General features: G+C 42.4%; 1 protein-coding gene and 1 pseudogene across 1 annotated transcript; one reads left to right on the top strand and one right to left on the bottom strand.

Moving 5' to 3' along the window:
• The first annotated feature begins 1 nt into the window (after nt 1).
• On the top strand, nt 2-1145 carry LOC8041367 (protein YIPF5). The gene has a single exon (XM_002414618.4). The coding sequence runs from the start codon at nt 284-286 to the stop codon at nt 1070-1072; it is 789 nt and encodes a 262-aa protein (XP_002414663.3). The 5' UTR covers nt 2-283; the 3' UTR covers nt 1073-1145.
• Nucleotides 1146-1865: 720 nt separating this feature from the next.
• On the bottom strand, nt 1866-10994 carry LOC120836507 (annotated as a pseudogene).
• Between the last annotated feature and the right edge of the window lie 1331 nt (nt 10995-12325).

The following is a 12325-nucleotide window of genomic DNA, read 5'->3' as shown; positions in this document are numbered from 1 at the left end:
TGCGGCACTTGGGACAAGAGACCACACTCCAGGTTTGTAACCAGAAATTAACTTTACAAAAACGTTGTCGGCTCAAATACTTACCTTATGTTACTAATTTATTACGTTTTATTATGTTTAACATTGTGAAAAGGTATAAAAACAAAAAAAGAAGTGATAAATTCCACGGTACGATCGGGATTGTGAACGCGTGGTGAACGCTGTGAACGAGAGGTGACGAGGAAACTTCCGGCTGTGACGCTGTCCAGTTTCGTGTCCGATGTTGTGAAAACCGAGCAAAAGGATGTCAAATTACGGGCAAGGCCAGGATTATTATTACGACTGGAGCAACCCCCAAGCTCAGCAACAACAGGCCTACACCTACGATGCGAGCCCGGGCCACGACTTCGGCACGGAACAACAGTTCGGTACCTTCGACTACGATGCCTCTGCCAGCGGGGGCGGCAGCTCTGGCTACGGCGACGCGTCGTCGTCCTACGTCGGATCCCCGTACACCGGCAGCATTCTCACGCCAGACTCGCACCTCGGGGGCTACGGCACGGGCGACGACGACGGCGAAGACGAGCCGCCTCTGCTCGAAGAACTGGGCATCAACTTCGATCACATGCTCCAGAAGACGGTGGCGGTCCTCAACCCAATCAAAGACCCGGACGCCGCCATCTTGAAAGAGTCTGACATGGCAGGTCCTCTTGTGTTCTGCCTTGCGTTCGGCGGTTTCCTCCTGCTCACCGGAAAAGTCCACTTCGGTTACATCTACGGCATCGGACTGCTGGGCTGCCTTGCGATGTACTCGCTGTTAAATTTAATGAGTGCCAACGGGATTTCGGCCGGGTGCACGGTGAGCGTGCTAGGGTACTGTCTTCTGCCCATGGTCCTGCTGTCTGGGTTGTCCATACTCTTTTCGCTCAAGGGTAGTCTGGGCACGGCGCTGGCGCTTGCGGTTGTTCTGTGGTGCGCTCTGTCGGCTTCCAAGCTCTTCGTGACTGCGTTGAGTATGGACCATCAGCAACCGCTTCTCCTCTATCCCTGTTCCCTCGTGTACGGAGTGTTCGCCTTGCTCACGATTTTCTGAGAACTGTTTTTGCTTCGGGTGGCTGGAGCGTTGTTCCCGTTGTATCTATTAAAGCAGAAAAAGCTGAAACGCGCGAGTGTGTAGTGGTGCTTTGAGTTGCCATCATTCAACGTTACTAAAACACTGAGTTGGGAAACTCTCCGTCAAAACCTGGGCCGCTGGCGTCCACCGAGACCGAGCTAAATTCGACAACAGTGCCACTCTTTATCATTTGTCTGTACTGTGGTCACCTTGAGCTTTTAGAAAGCATGATTTTGCGTAAAGACAAACGAAAAAGACTCTTTGTATGAAATTTATTCAAGTTTAGTACAAAATGAAGGGTGCGTGATGTTTTTAAAATCTTTATTTTGCGAGGTTTTGCGGCATAATATTGTTTTTATACAACCATGCCTCAGCGGTGCTTTCAGGGAGCGCGTCCCGACCTAGGTGCATTTTAACTTCAGTGGTAAGACGCGGCGCATCCGCTGGGGAGAGGGGGATGGCACCCCTGTAACCTCTTCCACTGTATCTGTTTCAACACCAAGGTGGCCGATTAAAGCCAAAATAGATGTCACGTGCAGTTCCTCGAGTGACCGCTGCGGAAGAAGTGGCGGCATTGTGTTCGCCATTAGCTCGGTGCTCTAGGACAGATCGGGGACACTTTTTCAGAGCAGTCTCTATGGCAGTTTCCCAACTGAGTGGTTTAGTAACGTTGCCATCATTGTCATGGTTTGTAGTGACATGGGTGGGAACTTCCTTTGGCCTGGGTAATATGATTGTGTTGCATTATGCTGCTGTTTCCATCTAGCAAATACTACATAAGAGATTGATTCAACTGCAGGTTGCAGGCCTTCTGCCATTCATTTTGTGGTGCACAAAATAACAAATACTTTACGAAAGGAAATACTTGGTACACATATCATTCATAGAAGACGAAACTAGTTCAGATGCCCCAACGAGAGCTGCCGTTAGCTTTCTCAACTAAAACCTGCTCGATATGAATCCCTTCTGTTCAACTATGCCCAGCATCGTCAATGATCAATACATCAATGTATTTGAGGGGTCATAGGACATGGGGAATGCTCATCACTTTTTACAAATACAAACCTGCTCGTGTGTGTGAAACAAGTGAAGAGAAAATGTTGTGTTGCTGATTTTGGTGGGCAACCTGAGGAATAACCCAGACTTGTTAGTCGCTTGAAAATTGCTCCCTAACGATCATCCGACACCAAAACAGACGACTTGCCGGAGCTGTTGCCGTTTTCGCCATCATGCCCATCCCTCTCAATGCGATCAGCACAGTCACTGGGCACTGCCATATTGAGACGTAAGAAGAAAGAAAACCAGGAAATGGCATGTACCTCGTCACAAACACTTCCGTGCTCTGAGCTATTATGTACCAAACACTGGTGTAGCATGCTGCCAATCATTCTATACAGATTGTGTGAATGTCGCCACCTTAATGATTGGGCCTGAGCCTGACGCCTAGCGTCCTTCGATGCGTTGAAACGAGGCCCAGCTGAATGCTGATGATGTGCTCGATCGTGTCCCGTCTGTCTGCACTGGATCTCACTATGATGATATCGAAATGCAAGGGCTTTGGTTATCCTAGGTGGTGTTGACCTAGAACAGCAAAGCACGTAATGAAGTGTGCTGCCAGTAATGTGCAGTCGATGACCCTGGTTCCCCTTCACATGGATGTCAAATGTGTTCTGTTTGTAATATCACAACTCAGAATCTTCCGGTTTCAAAAAATTAAGTATGACTTAAACACGTTGTATTTGGTGCCATAACAAGTACAAGTCAAACTTTTAAATCTATGTTTAGACATTGCAAGGTCAGTCTGCTTTAAATAGATTCTTGCCAAGAGAAGGTCAATATTGCCAGTGCAGTATGGCTCTACTTGCCAAGTTGGAATTTTATGTTTTATATATAAATTAGAATGTTTGGTCATGTCTCTCTCTGAGACACTTGCAAATACAGTCTAAGCTTGTTATAACAGAGCTTGATTTTGACCAAGATTTCAGTTTGTTGTAAAAGGAGTATGTTAATAATTGGGGTAGTGTGGATATTTATACACCTTGTAGTTTGTCAGCCATTTCAAAGTTGCGATGAGTCACTCGCTGTAGATGAGCAATTTAGCAAGTGCAGTACAACCGCTAGCCTGGGGTTTTTAACAGCACCACGCAGTAGTGATACACGACTGCACGCCGGTACGATGCTCATCCAGATCGAAAGTGGCAGGGGTGAGGATTGAGCCCAGGATCTCTGGGTTCTGCAGCGCGAGCTTTCACTCTACGTGCCCCGAGCTGGTGTGCGCTAGCCCACTCGGCCACTGATCCCCCGAAAGGAGTATGTTGTGTGCAGATACGAAGTCGAGTCAATAATACATAGAGGAAAACCAACCCCGAAAGGAGTATGTTGTGTGCAGATACGAAGTCGAGTCAATAATACATAGAGGAAAACCAACCGCACTTAAATCGGGATGTTATATCCAAATATCTGTTGTAGCCAGGTCTGTTGTAATGAGCTTAGACTGTAGAAATGAATGTGTTGAAAATTAGCCGAGTCTTTTGTAAAAGATGGGAAACTTGGGAAGAAAAAGGACAGTCACAGGTAATTTTCAACATGATAATCATGAACGAGCTCGCCTGCACACTCGCTGTATTTGAGAAATGAGCATTAATTCTTTTACAAGGTTTATAATTGACAAGTTTTGGCATACAAAATCAACAATTGTTGATATTTAGAATCGGCAGTAATATGGCTCAGAAAGCCGTCGTAAACACGTCGTGAAGCATCCAAATCGCTGTATCATGAAATTAATGTGGTATGACGACAAAAATAAATTGGGTGGTTTCATTTGAATCTCAATGAGTTTGTTGGGAGGAGTGTTTGATTTTCTAAAAAAAGTACATATGTGCAATATTATGTTCAATGTCATCATAATACTCCTGTTAAAAAAAATTAGGGATAATAATAATAATAATTTTTTGTTGTGTTCACAAACAGCCTAAACAGTGGTACACAGTTTGTCATTGGAAATTAAATGCAGACAGCCACATAGCTGAAATGCAGACAGCCGCTTGTGGAAAAATATGAAGACCCTAATGGAATTTTACAGCCATTTAGTTTTGTAATTATTTACGAACAAAGGCTTTACTCAATCTGGTAATGTTTATTTAAGTTAAGAAACTGTTAGGAATTATTTTTGTACAAAATCCGTTTTCCTGAATTTTACATATATTTTTGCAAAGTCGCCAACTTGCAAGCCGACGCAGAATAGATTCTCATAGAAAAACATTTAAGAACTATCCCATGAAGAGACTTTCGTTGTTTAGCTACAGATATAATAAGCTGTATGGTGGTAAACTCTTATGTTGGTAATTAGAGTAATTATGTTATAAAAAATTGTAGGAGTTAGGAAATCTTAAGATATTTTATATGTTTTATCGGCGAAATGTTCGTTTAGTTTCTTCATGCCTTTTGCTAATTTTCCATATGTTCAAAAGAATCCACTTCTTGTTTTATTCATGAAACATTCAGATATATGAGCACCATTAGTCAAGGCTTCATTCTGCCAACTTCGATTAAGTGATCACAATAACTGATGTCGCAAATAACTACTTTAATCTGAGGCATTCCCAAGCTTATACTTATCACAATTAATGTTTTTCACGTTTGACAAACTAAAAAAATCACGGAACTCAAATTCTGAGTGCTGCTCCCAGTGGGAGCGGCAGTCAAAGCCAGTGGTGGCAGAAAATTAAACACAACAGTCAACGGTGCTGTGATGCCTCGTTGTGTGATGCGCATAGTGAATGGATGGATGGATGAATACGGCTGAGCCCTTTGGATCGGGCGGTAGCTTACGCCACCTAGCCATTTTGTTTTACCATTTAAGCTTAGAATATTTAAATGTGAAATTTATATTCACTCCGCAGTGCAAAGAAAGTGAGGCTATGAAACCCCCTCGCCATCAGTGAATAAGAAAATACCTAGTTTTCTTTCGATTTCTGCCACCATTCACTTAATCTTTGCTTGGTAATCTCTACAGTCTTGAAATCCACTCTCCCTTCGCTGTCTCTAAAACCCAATGACTTTATTAAATCTATGTTGTCTTCGGTAGGCATAGGGTGAAGCCCTTTACAGTAGAGTATCAAGTGCTCAACCGTCTCGTCCTCCTCTCCACAAGCAGTGCACACTGTATCCATTTCCTGGTACTTCACGCTGTATGTTCTGGTTCGCAGAACACCCGTCCTCGCCTCAAACAGCAATGAGCTTCCCCTAGAATTGTCATAAATGCTTTCTTTGGCATTAACTGTTTTGTTTAATCTATAGCTTCCCAGAGCCGTCTTTGTCTGCATTTCCTCTAGCCACCGATCTCTTTCTGTGGCCTTAACGTTCTTCTTAACTGAGACTTGCTCTTCCGTATCTTCGCTATAGCCCAATAACTTTCCTCTTAATTTCCTAGTGCGCTGTCTCCACTTTGTGTCTACACTCCTCATGTATAAATAGCTGAAAACCTTTCGTGCCCATTGCTCCCCATCCATTTGCCTCAACCTATCCTCAAATTCTATCTTGCTCCCCGCTTCCCTGCTCTCGAATGACGCCCATCCCATGTCTCCTTGTACTCCCTGGTTTGGCGTTTTGCAATATGCCCCCAAAGCCAGTCTACCTACTCCGCGCTGTTTTATTTCTAGTCTCGCATGCACTTCGGATTTCATGCATAGCACCGCGTTTCCAAAAGTCAAGCCAGGCACCATGACCCCTTTCCAATTCTCTCTCACCACCTCATACCTGTTGTAATTCCGAAGTGCTCTATTTTTCATTACAGCTGCATTTCTGTTGCCCTTGCCTATTATATACTTTTCATGCTCTCTGAGATATTCTGCACCATCACATATCCATACTCCTAGATACTTGTATTTACTAGCTCTCTCAACTGTAATATTCTGTATCTTCAGCCTCTCAACTTCATCCTCGTTAGAAATCATGACTGCTGATTTTTCGCTAGTGAATTCTAAACCTAATTCCTCTCCTTCCCTACCACAGATGCTCATTAATTCCTGCAACTCTGTCCTGTTGTTAGCCATTATAGTACGATATCATCCGCATACATCAATCCCGGTAAGGATTGCTGAATTTTTTGGCCTAGCTTACTGTAAGAAAGGTCGAATCCAAGCCCACTCTTCTCTAGTCTATCCTCCAATCCTCTCAGATACAACATAAACAGCAAAGGCGATAACGGGCACCCCTGCCTAAGGCCTCGTCTTATCTCTATTTTCCCTGTCGCCTTTCCTTCCCATGTTATAATCATCTTGTTATCTTTGTAAATGTTCTTTAATAGTGCTGTTAGTCCTCCATCTAGGTTTAAGATCTCCATTATGATCACAGGTTCCTTTGGTCCACATTGTCATAGGCACCCTTGATATCCAGAAATGCCAGCGAGAGCTGTCTGTTTTCTTTTTGCGCTATTTCTATACACTGTGTTAGAGAAAATAAATTGTCATCCAACCTTCTTTGTTTCCGAAACCCGTTCTTTAAATCGCCCAGTATGCCCTCGCAATCTACCCATTCCTTCAGTCTGTTCTTTATAATCTGCATTACCAACCTGTAAATAACCGGTGTCACGGTTATGGGACGATAATTCCTAATATCAGACTTATCTCCCTTTCCCTTATATATCATACTCATCCTACTAAGCCTCCATTCATCTGGAATATTTCCTTTTGTTATCATGGTACTCACTACCTCCCTTAGTTTTGCCTTAGATTTAGGACCCAAATTTTTCACCAGCTAGTGAGCCTCAACGACAGCGCCACCTTGAAATGTGGCGACAGCTCCGATCTGCGCCGGGACACCACTCTCATGGGCGTACCAACCGGGGGAGGGGGGGCAAGGGGGGCGCTCGCCCTCCCAGTTTTCAGAGTGGGGGGCAAGGGTGTTTTGCTCCCCCCCCCCCTGAAACAGCCGCCACTGGGCAGGGCAAACACTGGCCGGCGGCGCCCAAGGGATACCAAGGGCACCGCCACCCGGCCCTTGGGGGGGGGGGAGTCTGGTTAACCCCCCCGCCCCCCCCCCCCCTCAAAAACAAGTTGGTACGCGACTGCCCAGAATTGTACTTCGTATGAAGGTGGACTCGGAGCCGCACTGCACTGCTAATGCCATCCAGCGAACGCTTCATAAAGGCTTCGTCCGTCTGGAAGTTTTTATGAAGCGCTATATCATCGTTTTGTGCTGAGGATGGTAGAACCATGCATTTTTACACCAGTTAAGCGTGATATTAGAGCAAACCCTATTTCGAAATTTGAGATGAAAGTAGGAATATGCAGAAAGGTTGGTGAACTTGTAGTCACGCGAGCACGAACATACCGCGGCTCCCGAGAGAGCGTTTCTCCACTCGACTCGAATGGCTCCTGAGAGCATCGGGGATACGATACCCGACTCAGGTGCCGTGTCGTCGTCGGAACTTGATTTCACAATTTCACGCCTCCGCGAGGCAATCCTACGCACAATGGTATAAAAAAATACGGCGCAAGACCACTGGAGATGGCACATGGATAAGGCGCAGGGAGACTTCACAACAGAAAGGCACCAGACTACAAAGACTGCTCCTCGTCGTCGGCCATATCTTAACTAAATAAAAGTTAGTTTTCTTACCAACCGTTCCAGAAAAGTTGAAGCTGGAGTCTGGAGCAACCCAAGACGCTGCAAACTAATTACACACGAAAAAAACCTGAGACTGTGAACAAATACAATAACACTTGTCCGTTACTTTCTTTGTTCCCAGTCTGTTTTCTTTTATTATGTTATTTGAATATATTCAGATTTAAAACACTCCAGTTGCCCGAATCATTTTTTTAAAGACTATTTGATTTTAATGTTTTATTTAGACTTTTTGCACCCTCTCGTTGAACATAAAGCTCATCAGATGACCGCATGAACGTCCTTCGTAGGGTGGCAGACCTCCGACTGCAACTTGGACCTGGGATGCCAAGAAGCAGCTCCTCGGGGCACGGGCTCAGCACCTGATAACATGCCGCAAAACATTCAATATGAAGACATGACGAGGCCCTCTTGTCATTCTGTGGTATAGGGTGTTTTCGCATGACGTTAATCCGTCATTTTGTTGTTAATTTGTTTTTTCCAAACAAATTTACTAATTTGAAGAATTACCTCGCAACCTGATGAGGAGATATTAGCGTGGTAAGACTTTTAAGATTCTGTGCTCTACGCATTTGAGGGGTCATCTAAATCTTTGGAATGCTCTCCTTCGGCACACGCCAGACAGCTCGCAACAACAAAATGGTGGACAAGATTACGTCAGTGAAAACGCCCTATATGTCCTTAGATCTTCTAAAAGTGAAAACGTTACATTCTACTGTTATTGAAAGGTCAGTGATATTAAAGTGACAGATGGTAGCTTTTTTTTCATGATAAAGTTGACAGTTGTTTATCACAAACGGTTTGTTGATAAGTGATCTCGGAATATGTAAGTGTAAACAGCTCCTACGTGAGTTTAGAGCACTAAGGCAACCGTCAAAGTGCGTAATTCTATAACATTAATGATAATAAAATTAATTGTTTTATTTTTCGTGCCCACAAACAACTTCTTGGTTTACAGAGTGGTAAACGTACATAAGGTAAAACCTAAAAATACAGGAAACAACGAAGTTAAATCAACAAAAGTCAAGCAACATCATCATAATGCAAAAATTTATTATGGATTAGTTCGCAGACATCCAGTCACGTAAATTTAACAGAAACTCATGAGTGGAAGAAAAGATGTCGAGGTAACGGCGCAACTAACATGCTAATGACATTTCATGTGTCAAAAAGCACCCATGGGATGGCGCAAGAGAGAGAGACATGCCTGCCGAAAATTTAGAGGACGTCCAAAGAACAAAGAAGTCGGAAGTGGAAGGATTGATCCTGAGCGAGATAATGTACGCAGCGTGACAGTGTTAACACACAACCAAAAATCGCCATTATTTTTTTATTCTTTTGGAGGGGGGTTACATTTAAATATCTTCCATTATAACTATCGTAGTAGCAAGATTCTGTGCTTACGTTGTTTTAGTAACATGTTAGGAGAAATGTTAGTAACGAGGTAGACTTTACCACAAAAAGACGTTTCGATAAAAGATTTTTCTTCATGAAATGTGGAAATACTGCAATCGAATAACGTTTTTGTTTTAGGGAACCAGAGGACAAAAGATAGACAGAAGAGAACTATGAAAATAACCAACTTAGAAAGTGGTGTCAACACGCTTGCATGACGGAATCAGAGTAATATATACACGAGTAAATATACACAAAACCTACACAAAGAAAGGAACATTAACGAAAATAGCAAAAATTCTTTAAAATGACGTTTTTGATTTATTCCCGTTCCTCATCATAAACTATGCGTAAAGAGTGTTCGTCCCGTCTGGTCCCTCACTTCGTGCGTTTACTGTCGTACTGTTTCAACATGAACACGTTCTAGCTCGCCCAGTTATCCATCCTGTTATGTAAAGAAGCGTCGGTGTCGTGTTCGCACTAACTTTCTCGCGCAGTCTATAATCAAAGAGGAGATGCTTGTTATCTGGTACTATTGACTGCTTCTTGAACAGCAATGCTCAATTTTCTGCGGCGTTATATTTAGTTTTGAATGATCAACTCTAAATAAAATCACAAAGGAAACATATTTATATCCTCATGGGCTTCTAACTACAGAAACGGATTTGCGGGTTAATGGGCCACTTTTTTTAGCAAGCACTTAGAAGCCGTTGAATTAAATCCTTGGGAATTTTCTCAGGTTATTCTTTTGTTCAATCAAATGCCTCCATGGCCCCAGTCAGGTGGTTTCACGTTTACTTGTAAAATGCTGAACTCTAGGATCCCAAGTAAATAGATTGCACTTTGTATTCCAGACTTTTCACTGAGGGGCGTTGTTCCGTCCATATCTTCACAAAATAAATGTAGCTCGCACCCGTGCATTTGTGCGGTTAGGAATTAATAATAAATAGAATAAACGAAACACGATGAGCATAATGTATCCCTCGTATTACACAGTCGTGGCCCGCGGCGATCGTAACACGGTGATGTGATTTTGAGGATGTACTAATAAGGTTTTAGATTCATAATTCATTTGACTTGCTCCGTAGGAAGGTTACGTGAACTCACCCTTCAACTAGCAGCTGAGACTGATTTGCCAGGCAAGTCCATTTGACACAGGGGTCTGACAGATTTTTTACTTCTCCGTTTTGCATTGTGTAGCCGAGGTATCCGCATTCTTGTTCTAGTAAAACAGTCGAGGTATTAAGAAAATGATATCTCGCTATGCACAAAAGTAATTAAAAATACGGCATCATTGAAAATATGACGTACAAATACGGAATCATAGTAAATACGTACGGGATCATCGTACGGCGATAAATGTAATATTTTAATTAAATATTGAAAGGGTGTGCTAATATTTACAAGATTGCTGATTCTCAAAATATTCAAACCCTACAGCTGTAAACGTACTTCTGAAGCAACTGCATATTACATTGCCATAAAACCTGTGAGGTGGTTTTAATCTTCACTTCAAATAGGTGTAACGTGTTGCCATGAAGTCGCCCATATATGCGATTAATCCCTAAGTTTAGTTTCTTCATAGAAAGCGAATACTGGTTGGCGAAACTTTTGAAATCTTCGTTTGAATTCACATTTATATAAATTACGGAAAACAATTTGCCTCGTGATTTCAATATTGCATTGAAGGCGTCCAAGTTCAATGTACAAAAGTCTATTGCAATGTGTAACTTTGTACTTTTACACAAAAATAAAACTTACTGTCATATACCAAAAGTGACCCTGCTTGGATTTTGCGTCCAGTTTTACCAGCTTCCTCCACATTACCACGGGATATTACTACGTGTGCTATCACAATGCACACAATCCAAATATTCATTGTGCTCGCTTGATAACCTGCAAATAATTTGATACCGGATATCAGCAAGTGTGTTTTTACGCTAACATTATGTTTTAAATCGTTTGGAACATTTATTTGACTATTATCAGCCCAGCAATGCGATGCGTCATTTGTATATAGGAATATTAGGCGTATTTTTTCTATTATTTCCAGCTTATAAAAAAAATAATACTTTAATGTTTTTATTAGCCTCCTAGATTAATAAGACAGCGAAACTGACTTCAAGATGTTGGCTTTACTTCCATTTCTACTTTTCTTTTTCTAAAATGCTTTCACTACACGATAAGCACCATTTCAAACAAAGTGGGCATATTCTTTCTCGTATTATATAGCACATGAAGTGCCAACCGTTGAAAACGTAATATAAATAAAATCAAACACATCCGATTGTTATCTTACCTTCAGGGCAAAAACTAAAACTAAATAGGCAATTCAGGCGTTTGTGCACAGGCATTTGGTTGTTAGACTCATGAGTATTTCTACAGTAAACGTTCAAAGTAGGGAGTAGCCAGAAAGGGGGGGGGGGGGGATTATGAGGGCCCAACCTTTTTGATGCATAGTCAAACCCCTAAGCATATATATGGAACCCCACCTGACGTCCCTCCTAATTCACAGTGAAAGTCCCAGCGATCCTTCCCTGCTTTCTCCCCCCCCCCCCCCCCCCCCCCCCCGATAAAGGTTCCAGGCTTCGCCACTGAATTTAACGTAATATACTTTAGGGTTTTGGGATTACAAACCGCTATAGTAGAATACAATATAAAGGCGCTGATATTAGGCTTGCATAAAAGGCAAAAGAGACATTTCGGAAAAAAACAACACCAAATATTCAGAATCTAATGATATTACCGTTACGTTCACGATGCGCCGGTCTACGCTTGTGCCTATCAAGAACATACTCGATCGGGGCATTTATATATTTTAGTTGGTTCTGCGTGGGAAGAGGTTTCTAAATTTTGACCTTTCACAAGATTTTGAAACAACGACTTTCTGGGCATCAAGCCTGACATTTGACTTTATCCGTTTTCTGCCATGCGTCAGCAACGTATAAGGCTAACCGAAAATATATTTAAGCGTGACGTTTTATTTTGATCATTGCTAATACTCTGCACTCTGACCTATGCGTATTACCCAAAAAGACTCACATTTAATTTTGCATCTTGCGATATCATGCTTTCCGTATGTCGAGAGGCAAACATAGGCTCAGATCTGCGTCATCGCAAAATACTGTCTGCAAATGTTTCTTTAAAAAAGTTACTGCAGCTTTACATGGGCTATTGCAGAAGGGAGGAAATAATTGTGCAATACATAAA

Source organism: Ixodes scapularis, unplaced genomic scaffold (genome assembly GCF_016920785.2).
Source record: "Ixodes scapularis isolate PalLabHiFi unplaced genomic scaffold, ASM1692078v2 PGA_scaffold6__148_contigs__length_123643588, whole genome shotgun sequence".
Lineage (NCBI taxonomy): Eukaryota > Metazoa > Arthropoda > Arachnida > Ixodida > Ixodidae > Ixodes > Ixodes scapularis.
This window is presented reverse-complemented; position numbering and strand designations above follow the sequence as displayed.